Here is a 12,410-nt window from a genome sequence, read left to right as displayed (position 1 = left end):
TCTCTGTTCCTACTTAAAGGAATTGGGTTCCTTTGGAAAAGAAACTAGATTCACGGGCTGATAGCACCCAGATGCCGAGCAACTGGGAGCCTGGCCTGGGAGCTGAACACTGAAGGAGGCTTTCTTCATCTGGCTGAGCACCTGCTGCCAGCTCTGGCAGGCCTGTGGCTCAGGTGACGGGGCCCTGGTGCCAGGCCATAGCCCTGCCAGCTCCCAGGCTCCTGCTGGCCTGGCCCACCTCCTCCCCCTCCCCTCCAGCCACCCCCACCTGCTTGCCTGCCCGTTTGGATCTGCCAGGAAGCTGAGAACTTCTGTTCACCTTGGGGTGACCCCTTCCTCTTGGAGCACCCCTCCCTGCCCTGACCTCAGAAACAGCCCAGCCTCCTGCTGTTAGAAGAGAGTTAACAACTGGTTACATCCACAACAGAATGGCCTTCCCCACCTAGTCAGGCAGATTCTAGAATTACCATAGGCCCATTTTACAGAAGGAGAAGTGAAACCCAGAGGGGACACTGACCTGTCCAGAGCCACATAGCAGAGTGACAGAGCTGACACCCCTCCCCCCAGACTCTGGGGCTCCCTGGGTCATTTGGACCAGGTCCCAGTGTGGCTCACCGGTGTGGTGTCATCATGGGAGCGCTGGTAGCGTTTCCAGCGGCAGCCGTAGATGCCTGTGAGGCAGGAGAGGCACAGCTGGGGCTCATAGTACTGCAGGGGCTGGTGTCTTACCATGCTCGTGCCCGAGGCCCTGGTGCCCGGCCCTCAGGAGCCCATGGGGGCCCCAGGCTGGTCCTGTGGGAGAAAGCAAAGGGCTGTGAGGCAGGGGAAGGGTGGGGAGTCAGCCCTAGACACAGCAAAAGTCATTGCAGCCTAGGTTGGGGGTCAGCCTCTGACAAATCCCTGCAGTGGGTCCCAGGACCACCTGGAGACAGGGGCCCACCCCTGCAGTTCTCCCAGGACAGTCCCTTGTCACCCGCCCCTGATCTAATCCATACCCTTCCCTCCCCCAGCCACACTTGACCAGCACACTGCTGCTGCTTCCTCCGCCTGGAATGCTTTTCCCTTAGAACCCGGCATGGTTCACTCCTTGCCCTCCTCTCCTCAGGTCTTCGCTTAAATGTCTATCTCAACCAGACTTCCCTAGGTCACCTTCTGTAAAATGCAACCGCTTCCCATACACTCTCAGCCATTGTTAGCTTTGCTTTCTCGATCATGTTCTCAAACATAATTTACTTATTTTGTTTCTTGTCTGCCTATCCCGCTATGAAATAAGCTTCATAAAGGCAGGGATTTTGTCTGTTTTATTTTCTGCTATATGCCCAGTAATTAGAACAAAGCCTAGCACATAGTAGAACTTTCCAAATATTTTTAAATAAAATTCTCATAAAAGCTGGCATGTATTGAGTACTTAAAATAGTCCAAGCACTGTGAATACTTTATAACCATTGTTCCTTATCACTATCACAAAGTGGCAGGTGCTGTGTCCCAAACCCATTTGATAATTGGACAAAGTAAGGCTGAGAGAGAGAAAGGGCAGTGCCTGGCCTGTGGTCACAGCTGGGTGGGGGCAATCTGGGAATCTGGTGCCCATTTCTTCAGGCTCAGGGAGAACCAACCCAGCAGGGCTCATGGGAGGTTGATAGAATAATGGGACATGTCTTATGGGTTGAGTTACTACCACCAGGAGCAACTGCCCCAGCCCTGCTTGGTGCCCTGGAGATACGCTGGGGTTCAGTGTTGGCCAAGTGTGGCCAGTGGCCATTGGCTTGGGCACCTCATATATCAGGCATCATCTGATCCTCAATGCCACTGTTACTATTGTCCCATTTTACAGATGAGGAGCCTGGGGCTCAGAGCAGCAAAATGATTTACCTGAGGAGTGAGGACTCAACTCTTGGTCTGTGGGACTCCAGACATTGAAGCCACTGGTTCTGTACCAGACCCTGTTCTAGGCCCTGAGACAATGTGAACAGGACAGGTGCAGTGACCCCCTCAGGACCCTTGTAGGACCAGCAAGGGGCACGAGCAGGCCCTTACTATGCTCCAGTCACCATTCCAAGTGCTGTCCATATCCTAACTCTAATAGCAACCTATGGGGTAAGTAGTATCATTATTTTTTTATTGAGATAGAATTCACATGCCCTAAAATTCACCCCTTTAAAGTGTACAATTCAGTGTTTAACATTTCGGTTTTTAGGATGGTCACAGAGTTGTATAACTATCACAATTATCTAATCCCAAAGCACTGTCATCATTCCAACGAAAACTCCACACTCACCCCTGTCCCTCAGCGACCCCATCCGCACCCCTCAAGCCCTAACAGCCACTAATCTGCTTTCTGTCTCTATTTATGTGCCTGGTTTGCACATTTCATATAAATGGAATCATACAATATATGGTCTTTTGTGCCTGGCTTCTTTCACTTAGCATAATGTTTTCAAGGTTCGTCCATATTGTAGCATAAACCAGTATGCATTCTTTCTATGGCTGAAGAATATTCAGTTGTACAGATGCACCTTTTACCTGCTCACCAGTTGATGGACATTGGGGTTGTTAGCACTTTGTGGTTGTTAAGAGTAACACCACTGTGAACACGATTCTGTGTGAACATATGTTTTCATTTCTCTTGAGTCACTACTTTGGAATGGAATTTGCTGGGTCATATAGTTTAACCTTTAGAAGAACTGCCAAAAGCTGTTTCCCAAAGCAGCTGCACCATTTTACATCCCAAAGTACTATCATTACCATCCCCACTGTACAGATGAGGAATCTGAAGCATAGAAAGGTCTAGCCCTTTGCCGTAGGTGACACAGCAGAGCCAGGCAGTCTGGCTCTGGGGGCCTTGCTCTAACCTACGGGATGACAAACGGTAATTCCTGGGCCATATCCGGCCAGCCACCTATTTTTGTAGCCCACAAGCTAAGAATGACGTTTACATTTTTAAATGATTGAGAAGAAAAAAAATCAAAACAAGAACACATTTGTGACACATGCAAATTATATGAGAGTCAAATTTCAGTGGGTCCATAAATAAAGTTTCACAGGACGCAGCCAGGCAAAAGTTTCACAGGACGCAGCCAGGCTCATTCATTTACGCATTGCCTCTGGCAGCTTTAACTACAATTGCAGAGTTGAGTAGTTTCGAGGGAGCCCATGTGGCCCACAAAGCCTAAAATATTGCCTGGCTCCTTAACGGGGAAAGTTTGCTGACCCCTGCAACCACCGGGCTATAATGGCTCATAAATTCAGTGTATGGCGGAGAGAATAAAGGGAGGCTCTGGGCACTTAACACGGGGCAGAGAGGGTCAGGGCACAGGGCACGCTTCCCAGAGGCAGTGCTGAGCTGAGGCCTATAAGATGAGCTCCTAAGATGCTTCTTTCTTTCTTTTTCCTGCCCTCCTCCCCCCTCCTAAGGTGACTTTTTCTAAATGCCCAGGGCTGCACCATAGGAGCACCTAGGGCTTCAGGCCCATCCACTACTTCCACCTCTGGGCCTCATTCAGGGCCTCTGCCTACCACCCCGCCCCGCCCCCCACCAAATGCTAACCTCAGCACAGGGATTACCGCTCCCGTCTGCGGAGATGCATTAGGGGCTTGCTGGGAATATCGACTGACCCAGTGCCTCCTAGTTGCTGGGAATTGTCTGGTGCAGTCTCTGCGCCACGGTCCCCTGGGGAGCCATGTGAATATGGTGCAGCTGCTGGGGACTCTCTGCGTCAAGCTCAGCCCAGGGCTTGGGGGGCAGTAAAGGGTGGGGATGCTGTTGCAGTCGGCTTAGCTCCTGTGGGGTTAGGGAGGCCTGGGGAGCAAATGGGAGATGCTCTCAGCTCTACTCAGCCAGATCTCTCCCTGTGCACCCCCCAGATTAGGGCCTCCGCTGTCGCGTTGACTGCCACATCTGCTCCCACCTCTTCAAGAAGGGAGGAGTGCCCTGGCCGGTTTGGCTCAGTGGTTAGAGTGTAGGCCCGCAGACTGAAAGGTCCCGGGTTCAATTCCAGTCAAGGGCCGGTACCTTGGCTGCAAGCTTGATTCCCAGCCCTGGTCGGCGAGCAAGCTGGAGGCAACCAATCAATGTCTCTCTCATATCGGTGTTTCCTTCCCTCCCTCCCCCTCTCTCCCTCTCTCTCTCTCTCTCCCCCCACCCTTCCACGCTCTCTGAAAAGCAATGGAAAAAATATCATCGGGTGAGGAAAACACACAAAACGACAAGAAGGGAGGAGGCAGCTGATATGTAGAAAGAGGCCTGGATTCATCCTGTGTCAGCCACTGACTTGCTGTGGGCTCTTCCCTGAGCCTTGCTTCCTGATTCTGTAAAATGGGGCAACGACCTTTGCCTTGACTTCAATAGGAGACAAGACTGCTGGGGGTAGGGGTGTCAGGAGGGCACATGGCTGCAGCCCCACAGGTTCATGTTCTGCAGGCAGAAGCCCACACCCAGGTCCCTCTGCCCTCATATTCTTTTCCCAGGACCCCCCAACTCTGGGACTGGTTCCCATGTGTCCTCTGCCCTTCCCAGCTCCCCACCCCCACAACTGAGCAATAAAATCCCTAGGAATGGAAATTCCACTTCAGATCTGGAAAGAAGGAAGTAGAACTGCCTGCACTGGGCCTCAGCCCAGGACTCAGCTGACTGAGGCTCTTGGAACCACCTCTCCCAGGAAAAATTTCACACTATTCATAACTCCAGGGCATCTTGGGAGGCAAACCTCTTCTCTTTCCTTTTCATGTTCCCCTGGGATCATCTTGTCCATTCCCATGGCTTCAGTTACCAGGTGCAGCCAAGGCCACCCAATCTTTGCCTCTCCATTGAGATAGAGGCTCCTGGCTGTCTCTGGGGGTGTCACCCAGGCCCTGCAAAGCCACATTGACCTCCTCACCACCCCCAACCTGCTTCTCATATCCCTCAAAGCCCTTCTCTCACCATCCTGTTGGCCACTGCCCTGGGGGAGAGGGGGAAACTGCCCACCAATCCAAGCTCTCACCCGCAGCCAGCGCAAGGTTTTTAATAGGCATGTGCCAGGATCTGGCCCCTCCAATTTCTCCAGCCTCACCACTCCAGAACCTTCTGTCCCTTCATCTGAGTGACACCTCCTGACCCTTCTAATCTCAGTTCAGATGTTACCTCCTCCAGGGTATCTCCCGTGAGTCCTACGTTTGGTTAGAGCACTCTCCAGCCTCTCATAGCCCTGTGTGCCCCTAATTCTTCCTGGACACCCTGTGTGAGTACAGTGAACATGTCATCTCCCCCATGGGGTGGCCCGAGTTATTCCTACATCCCCAGTGGCCAGCACAGTGGAGGCATAGGGGCTTCCTGGACTACAGCGAGGAGACCTGGAAGTTCTAAGAGAGATGTGCTACTCAGACACTGGGCATTAGGACAAGCTCCCAGAGACCAGACTCTGTCCCCTCCCCATCTTCCTTCCTGCCAGAGCAATGGCATTACTTAGGATCAATTGATTTCTCCAAGCTGCTCCCCAGGGTATTAGCCACGTTTGCAGGAAATCCCCTGCCTAGAGCCCCTGCTGGCTCTGAGACATGAGGAAGCCCTCACCTCTGAGCCCCATCCCTCAGTCCAAAGTCCTGTTTTCTGTCTGAATCCTTGGTCCCTGCCCTGCCTGAACTCCTGTTTGCACAGGAAAGGGCCTTCAGGGGTCCAGGCCTGAGGGGCAGTGAGTGCCTACTACAAAGCTGCAGGATCATCTCCTGATGTCCCGGGAAGGCACTCAACCCACTTCCCTGCTTCTCTCTCCCATGACTCCCAGGCTGCCAGGCCCGCACTGCCCCCATATCCTGCTGCCTGTTGCCCCAGCCCCACTCTCTTTCCTGAGAGTGGAAAGACTCTCAGGCCAGGTGTCTGTGCCCAGGTTCCAGCCTAGTCTCCTTCAACTGACTTGCTGTGTGACCTCAGACAGGTCACTAGCTTTCTCTGAGCCTTACTTTACCCATCTGAGAAATGGTAACTAGATGGAATGACAAATAAAAGGACCCAAGGCTGCAATAAAAAGGAATAAAGCACTGATCCATGCTACAACATGAAAGAATCTTGAAAACAGTGTGCTAGGCGAAAGAAGCTAGTTATAGAAGGTGGTGTGGGGCTTGTGAGGCCCATGCTGAGCATTGTACCTGTGTCATCTCCTGATGACAACTTTCCAAGCAGAGCTCGACAGGCTTCTGTTACAGATTAGAAACATGGGCCCTGGGCGAATGGATGAACAAACTGTGGCCCATCCAGAAAATGGAATACTACTCAATGATAAAAAGAAATACACTACCAAGCCACAAAAAGACATGAAGGGACCTTAAAAGCATATTGCTAACTGACAGAAGCCAATTGGAAACTGCTATATACTGTATGATTCAACTACATGACATTCTGGAAAAGGCAAAATGATAGAAGCAATAAAAGTATCAGTGGTTGCCAGGGGTTAGGGGTGGGGGGCACAGGGGATTTTTAGTACAGTGAAATTATTCTTTATGATACTGTAATGATGAACACATGCACTATACATTTATCAAACCCCATAGAATGTACAACACAAAGAGTGAACCCTAATGCAAACCATGGACTTAAGTTAATAATATTGTATCAACTTTGGCCCATCAGTTGTAACAAATATACCACCCTAATTAATGTAAGATGTTAATAATAGGGGAAAGTGTTAGGTGGGGGAGGGAGAGCATGTAGGAACTCTCTATACTTTCTGATCAATTTTTCTGTAAATCTAAAGTGATCTTAAAAAAACAAAGCCTATTAATTGAATATATATGTATTTAATGTAGATATCTATATTGATCAATTGATTGATAAGCAGACCCAAGACATTAAGGGATCTGCCCAAGGCCAAATAGCTAATAGGCACAGCAGAGGGATTTGAATCCAGGGCTGCAGACTCTAAAGCCCAGTCTTCCCATGGCACCAGTTCCAGAGGGAATGTCTGCCCACATTTCTGCTGCCCTCCATGTCTGTGCCAGCCACAGCATCTGTGTCACTGCAAATTGCACCTCAAAGGGCCAAGCTCAATATTTTGGTTGGCGTCAAGGGAACAAGGGCCCAGAGTAGGGCAAAGAACCCAGGGGAGGAAAGGGGAACCTCCCGCACACCATGATGGGCACAGGGCTGGGGTTGGCGGAGATCTGACCTTCTCCAGCAGCCTGCCAAGGCCCTGGGGAAGGAGGCAGAGCACAAATGCGAAGAAGGAATCACTCTCCTTCTACTTGGCCATGGATGCTCTCACTAGGGCCTCAACCTCAGCCCCATCCCAGAGCTGACAGGCTGAGGCTGAGCTCAGCCACCAGCAGGCTGAGTGATCTCCACAAGCGTCTGCCTTGGCTTCCCAGTCTGTATCGTGGGAGGGTTTGAACACCACCGGATGGTGGCCAAGGGCCTTTTTAGCACTCAGCTTCTAAAACCCTTTAACCACCTGCTCTCTCATCCCTAGGAGAAAAACAGAGATGGGACAGCTCAGGGAGGAGGAAAGGACAACCCCACAATCCTTGCCTGGTCTGAAGGGAAGAGCCCCCAACATTCATGGCTGGGAGCCCCTGAGCCAGTCACTGACTGGAGCAGTCAAAATGCGGATGAAAGCTGCAGGAAGGCCTGTGACAGGGTTAGAGGCTAGTCACCCTGAGCCCCCGGCCAGTGCTCTGCCCAGGTACCTCTACCATCTTGGTCAGGGACCAAGGTACAGGGAGTCACGGCCTGGATAACTCACAGTGATGACCCCAAACTTGACTTACAGTAAAACTCAAGGCATAAAAGGCCACAGTGACTCCTCCCTATCCTGCTCGAGGGACATGACCTTGGAGTGAGACCAGGCCTCCCTGCAGTCCTTCCTCACTGCCTTGCCCATCCCCTGCTCCCACTGCAGGTAAGCCGGTGAAGCTACCTTAGCTCTGGGCCCCTCTGCCCATCCTTAAGGCCTGCAAACTCCTCCTCATCTCAGCTCAGGTGGTCCCTGCTCTAAGAAATCCTCCCTGCTTGTGTCAGGTTCTCCGGGAACCACAGCTCCTGTGCTTCTTTGGGTCCCAGCATGGACCACTGCACAGTGGCTTCCTGGAGAGGGCAGGATCCAAGCAGAGTTCAGAAATAAGACAGGTTTGTAGAACAAGAGGGAGAAGAAGGGGCTTTAGGGGAAGGAACACCACAGGGAAAGCCTGGTGGCAGGGAGGGGGTGAGCAGGACCTCTCCAAAAGCCAAGGGTATCCCAGGCTCCAGCCAGAAAATTAAGCCTAGTGTGGGTTCCATCTGGTGGGGGTGTCTGCTGCATACAGGATCCTTCCTGCCCTCTGGGGGCTCAAGGACAGCAGGACAGCCCCCAAGCAGCTCATTAGCTCTCGGCTGTTTCCCCAAACTAACGACTAAACTCAAACAACAAGACAAATCCCACGCACTGGGGCTAGAGGTAGGGCAACAGGGCTAATTCTGGGGCTTCCCCGTTTCCAAGGCTTGAAAAGCCCAGAAAAATGTGGGACCAAACAATCTCAGGCCCCTCCCCACCACCTTTCAGCACAGCCTTCTGCACTTAGCTTTTGACAAGTGCTCACAGATTTACTACATTTCTTGTTGTGCGGGCCTCATCGGGTGGCTTGAATTGAGAGATCTGGGCTGCCACCACCACACTATGGCCCTGGGCAAGTCATTCCACTTCTCTGAGCCTCAGAGAAAGCCCTAAACTCTAATGAAATCAACAGAGAAGGTAGGCAAGTGCAGGACAGGAAGGAAGTCTTACACTGAGGCAGACTCCCAGTGGGGAGAGGCTGGGAGACAAGGTGCCAGGAGGGAGGCCTGGGAGGTAAAGAGACCAGGTGGGCCAGCACCACCCCGTGTCACAGGCACCATTCTTCGGGAAAAAGTTACTCAGTGGCTGAGGCTGGGGCTCAGCAGGAGCCCTCAAAGAATCAATCATGACATAGTTAGGGTCATTATTAATCTCTTTCCATGGAGGTGTCAGAGTGTCCTGTTTACACAACACTTCTGTCCTAAGACCTCTGATTCTCTTCCTGGGGAGCAGGCCAGGCTGACAGCACCACTGGGCAGGCTCGCTGCACCCCACTCATGGGTTCTCAAGCTCTCTTGCCCCTCCTGGCTGTTCTCCTGTAGAAAGTGCTCCCTGCCTGTCCCTGGGAACTGTGGCCTCTGCTACCACCTGTCCCATATCTAAGGCTCTTTAGCTCATTCAATAAATGTCTACGAAGCTGCCACAGTATGCCAGGCACTACTGGGAGCCAAGAAAGATTTACAGAGAATCAGACATGGACCTTCCTTTTAGGAGGACACCTCTTTGCAGGACCAGCACAATTATAACCACATGGCCAATGCTTTGCTGTTTACAAAGAGTCTCCCTCACATCATTTTATTGAAGCATCTCACCAACTTTGCAGGTAAGTACCAGATGCCCGTTTTACAGATGAGGAGGCAAGGTTGGTACAAGTCAGGACAGGTCAGAGACACACCCTCAGTTAAGGCACTGAGGAGATAGAACCACAGGTTTGGGACACTTTGGGGCTGCAGGCTGGACAGGAGCCAGGCTCAGGATTCTGCCCAGGGCCTTGGGTTCTCCTGGCACAGAAAGGACCTCTCTTTCCCAAGTCAGGGCTATGAGCATGGGCTGAGTAGTCACCAGGTGTAGCCTGGCCTTGCCCAGAGAGCAGAGCTTAGCATCTCAGACTCCAAATCTCTAGCTGCAAACTGTCTAAACCAGAGTCTTAGGATCACCTTCACCCAACAATCAATCGCGGAATCCTGGTACAATCTAACAGAACTATCCCTGGATTTCAGATGATTAAAATCATCAAATGCCAGCAGCAGGAAAGACCTACAGCCATTCCATCCAGCCTGCCTTTCCACATAGAAATCCTCAGTACAGCTCCTAGTGGTGGTTCCCCAGCAGAGGGGCCTACATAGGCCCGCATACTTTCTGAGGCCCGCCCTCCCTGGAGGGCTGAGTGGTTCCCTCCTGTAGGAGAGCCCTCCAGAGGGGAGCGGCCTGCCCTCACCCCCCAAAAAAACCTGGCACTGACAGGCTTTTCCCGGAGCAGGCAGAGTAAGCAAATGTTGCAGGGCCTCAGGCATGGCCTCAAGGGCCAGCCTGGGGCCTGGTGAAGGGGCAGACTTTCACCTCCCTCTCACCCTGGACTGACACCTCCACCCCTCCCAGGAGCCCAGTGATTCTGTCCCAGGGACCAGGCTGGCTTTTTCCAACGCCTCTACCCAAGTCCCAGCGAAGCAGGGCACCTGAATGGGAGGGGAAGGAAGCTGAGTCTGGCAGAGACTCACACTGAGCGAGCTTGTCTAGAACTAGTTTTTGCCCCCTAAGGGAATGGAGAGCAATGATTTACTTTATTTATTTATGTAAAATAGTGGGGTTATTACACAAACAGCCTTCCTAAACAGGCCCCAGGGAGGGAAGAGAAACAAGTCCTACCATTTAAAGAGTCTTTCTCTTGCTTCCTTCCACTCACACCTACCTGTCCCGCCTCGCTGTCCCCTACCCTCCTCACACTGCAGTGTTTCAAGCACACCACACTACCACACCACACCTTCCCTCAGCCTTGCCTTTGCTCCTACCGGGCCCTCTGCCAGGAAAGCCCTCCCGCCACCCGATCCACATCCCATCCATCTTAACAAATGGACCCCGTGCAACGCTCAGTCTGACACCCCGCCCCACCCCGAAGCCCACTGCCTCCTCCCTTTGTGCTCACACCGTCTGGCAGAGCTCTTGAGACATGATCATAGGCCTCTGTGCACAGTAATTATCCACTTCCGTGGCTGCCTTGCCCACCAGGCTAAAAGCTCCCCAGACGCAGACTTCTGATCCACTCCGCCAAGCTTTTCTGAACAGCCACAGTGTCTGTGGCCCCGCACCAGGAGATGGGGACAGGAGATACCCAGGGCCCCGACCCTGCTAAAGGTATCACTGTGCAGGGGACCTGTGTCCCTGCATTGTGCCAGCACCAAGAAGGTGCTCATTTATTTGTCAGCCAGAAAAGCTGGTTAAATATGCAAAGGAAGGAAAGAAGGAACCGATCAGAGCCTCTTAAAGCACACACTTGCACAGCTCTCTGAGCCTGATCCCAATTCTGCCTCTGCCTCTCCCTATTTACAGAAAAATCAAGTTACTTTAAAAAAGTCTCAATTAATTATTTTCTCCCACAATTTTTCCTCAAACCTCTGACATCTGCTTGCACACTTCCATTCCTGGTCTAGTGTAAGGTGACCTCAGGGTTAGCACAGAACACCGATTTCCCTCACAGTCACTTACACCTCTCTTCTGTGAAGAGTAGCAGCCCCTCTACTTCCCGGCAATCTGAGAACCTGGGGCCTAAACTTTTCTACCCCTCTTTCAAATTTCCAGGTTTCCCTTCAGTAACCAAAGAAAACCAGCCTTGCTCAAATTCTGAGGAAGAAAATCCCAGGAGGTGGTCGCCAGTACACCTCCAAGGTTCCTGTCAATTCCATGATTCAAGGCCTCCAGTTCCATTATTTGCTATTCATTCCTTCGGCTGAAGCATCATTCTCTCGGATTCTCTCTTAAAACACAAATCTCCCCTGGAAATGGGAGCCCATGAAACCTACCCAAAATGGAGGGCAGGGTAACTCAGTTGAGTACTTGGCTCTAGAGAAAGCAGTAAATCACAGGCGTTGAGAATGTGCACCGAGAGCCAGAGGCCTGGGTTTGAAACCCAGCTCTACCACTTACTAAGCGAGCAAATTCCTTAGCGCCACTACACCCCCGGCTCCTTACTTATCAAGTGGCGGTAATGACAGTGCCGACCTCATGGGCTGTTGTGAGGGTTAAATGAGCTTATATATGTAAGGTACTTCGATAAGCACAGGTACACTGGAGGAAGCAAGAGCACCCTTTTTTTTTTTGCTTGCTTGATTGTAAAATGGGACAATAATACCTGTTTACCCTGCCTTTTTTGGTAAACTGTAGAGTCCTGCCCCCATGTGAGAGGCAAACACTGTTTTAGAACCCAGTGGGCTACTCTACATAGCTTGTCTCTAACTCCTTTCTCCCTGCCTCCTTCCTTTCTTTTTTCTTTACCTGGAAGATGGTACCAGTGGCTGTGAGCTGGGCTCCCAGGGGTGTCCTGTCAGGGAGGTAGTGATGTCACTTCACTGGGAGAGCTGTGGGGACAAGGGGACAAACCCAGTCAGATCACTCATCAGTTCCCCGCTGCCTTCTCCCCTCCCACCTGACCCTTAGTAAGCCCCCACCCTGTGCCCACCTTGTGTTGGATGTGAAGCCCAGGGATGGGCCACACCTAGTCCCTGCCCTGGAGAAGTCACCAAGCTGGCAGGTGAGCCACGACACACGTGATCCAGTTGTGGGTCATGAAACCCCTCACATGCAATCTCCCCTCCACACATGCTGTCCACAAACCAGCCCTGACCCCAAGCCCAGTAT

General features: G+C 51.8%; 1 protein-coding gene across 2 annotated transcripts in view; it reads right to left on the bottom strand.

Annotated features, from left to right (window-relative positions):
* GDPD5 (glycerophosphodiester phosphodiesterase domain containing 5) overlaps nucleotides 1-12,410 on the bottom strand; it is an 87,723-nt gene that overhangs the window by 41,511 nt on the left and 33,802 nt on the right. For both annotated transcript variants that reach the window (XM_087821653.1, XM_087821654.1), the window contains 2 exons: nucleotides 12,048-12,130; nucleotides 616-792 (listed from right to left, as the gene is read on the bottom strand). In XM_087821653.1, coding sequence (XP_087677779.1) covers nucleotides 616-732 — 117 coding nt within the window. In that variant the 5' untranslated portion in view covers nucleotides 733-792; nucleotides 12,048-12,130. The remainder of the gene's footprint in view (nucleotides 1-615; nucleotides 793-12,047; nucleotides 12,131-12,410) is intronic.

Source organism: Miniopterus natalensis, chromosome 11, assembly GCF_054644295.1.
Source record: "Miniopterus natalensis isolate mMinNat1 chromosome 11, mMinNat1.hap1, whole genome shotgun sequence".
Taxonomy (NCBI): Eukaryota; Metazoa; Chordata; class Mammalia; order Chiroptera; family Miniopteridae; genus Miniopterus; species Miniopterus natalensis.
The sequence above is the reverse complement of the archived record's forward strand: the minus strand, read 5'-3'. Positions and strand labels throughout refer to the sequence as shown.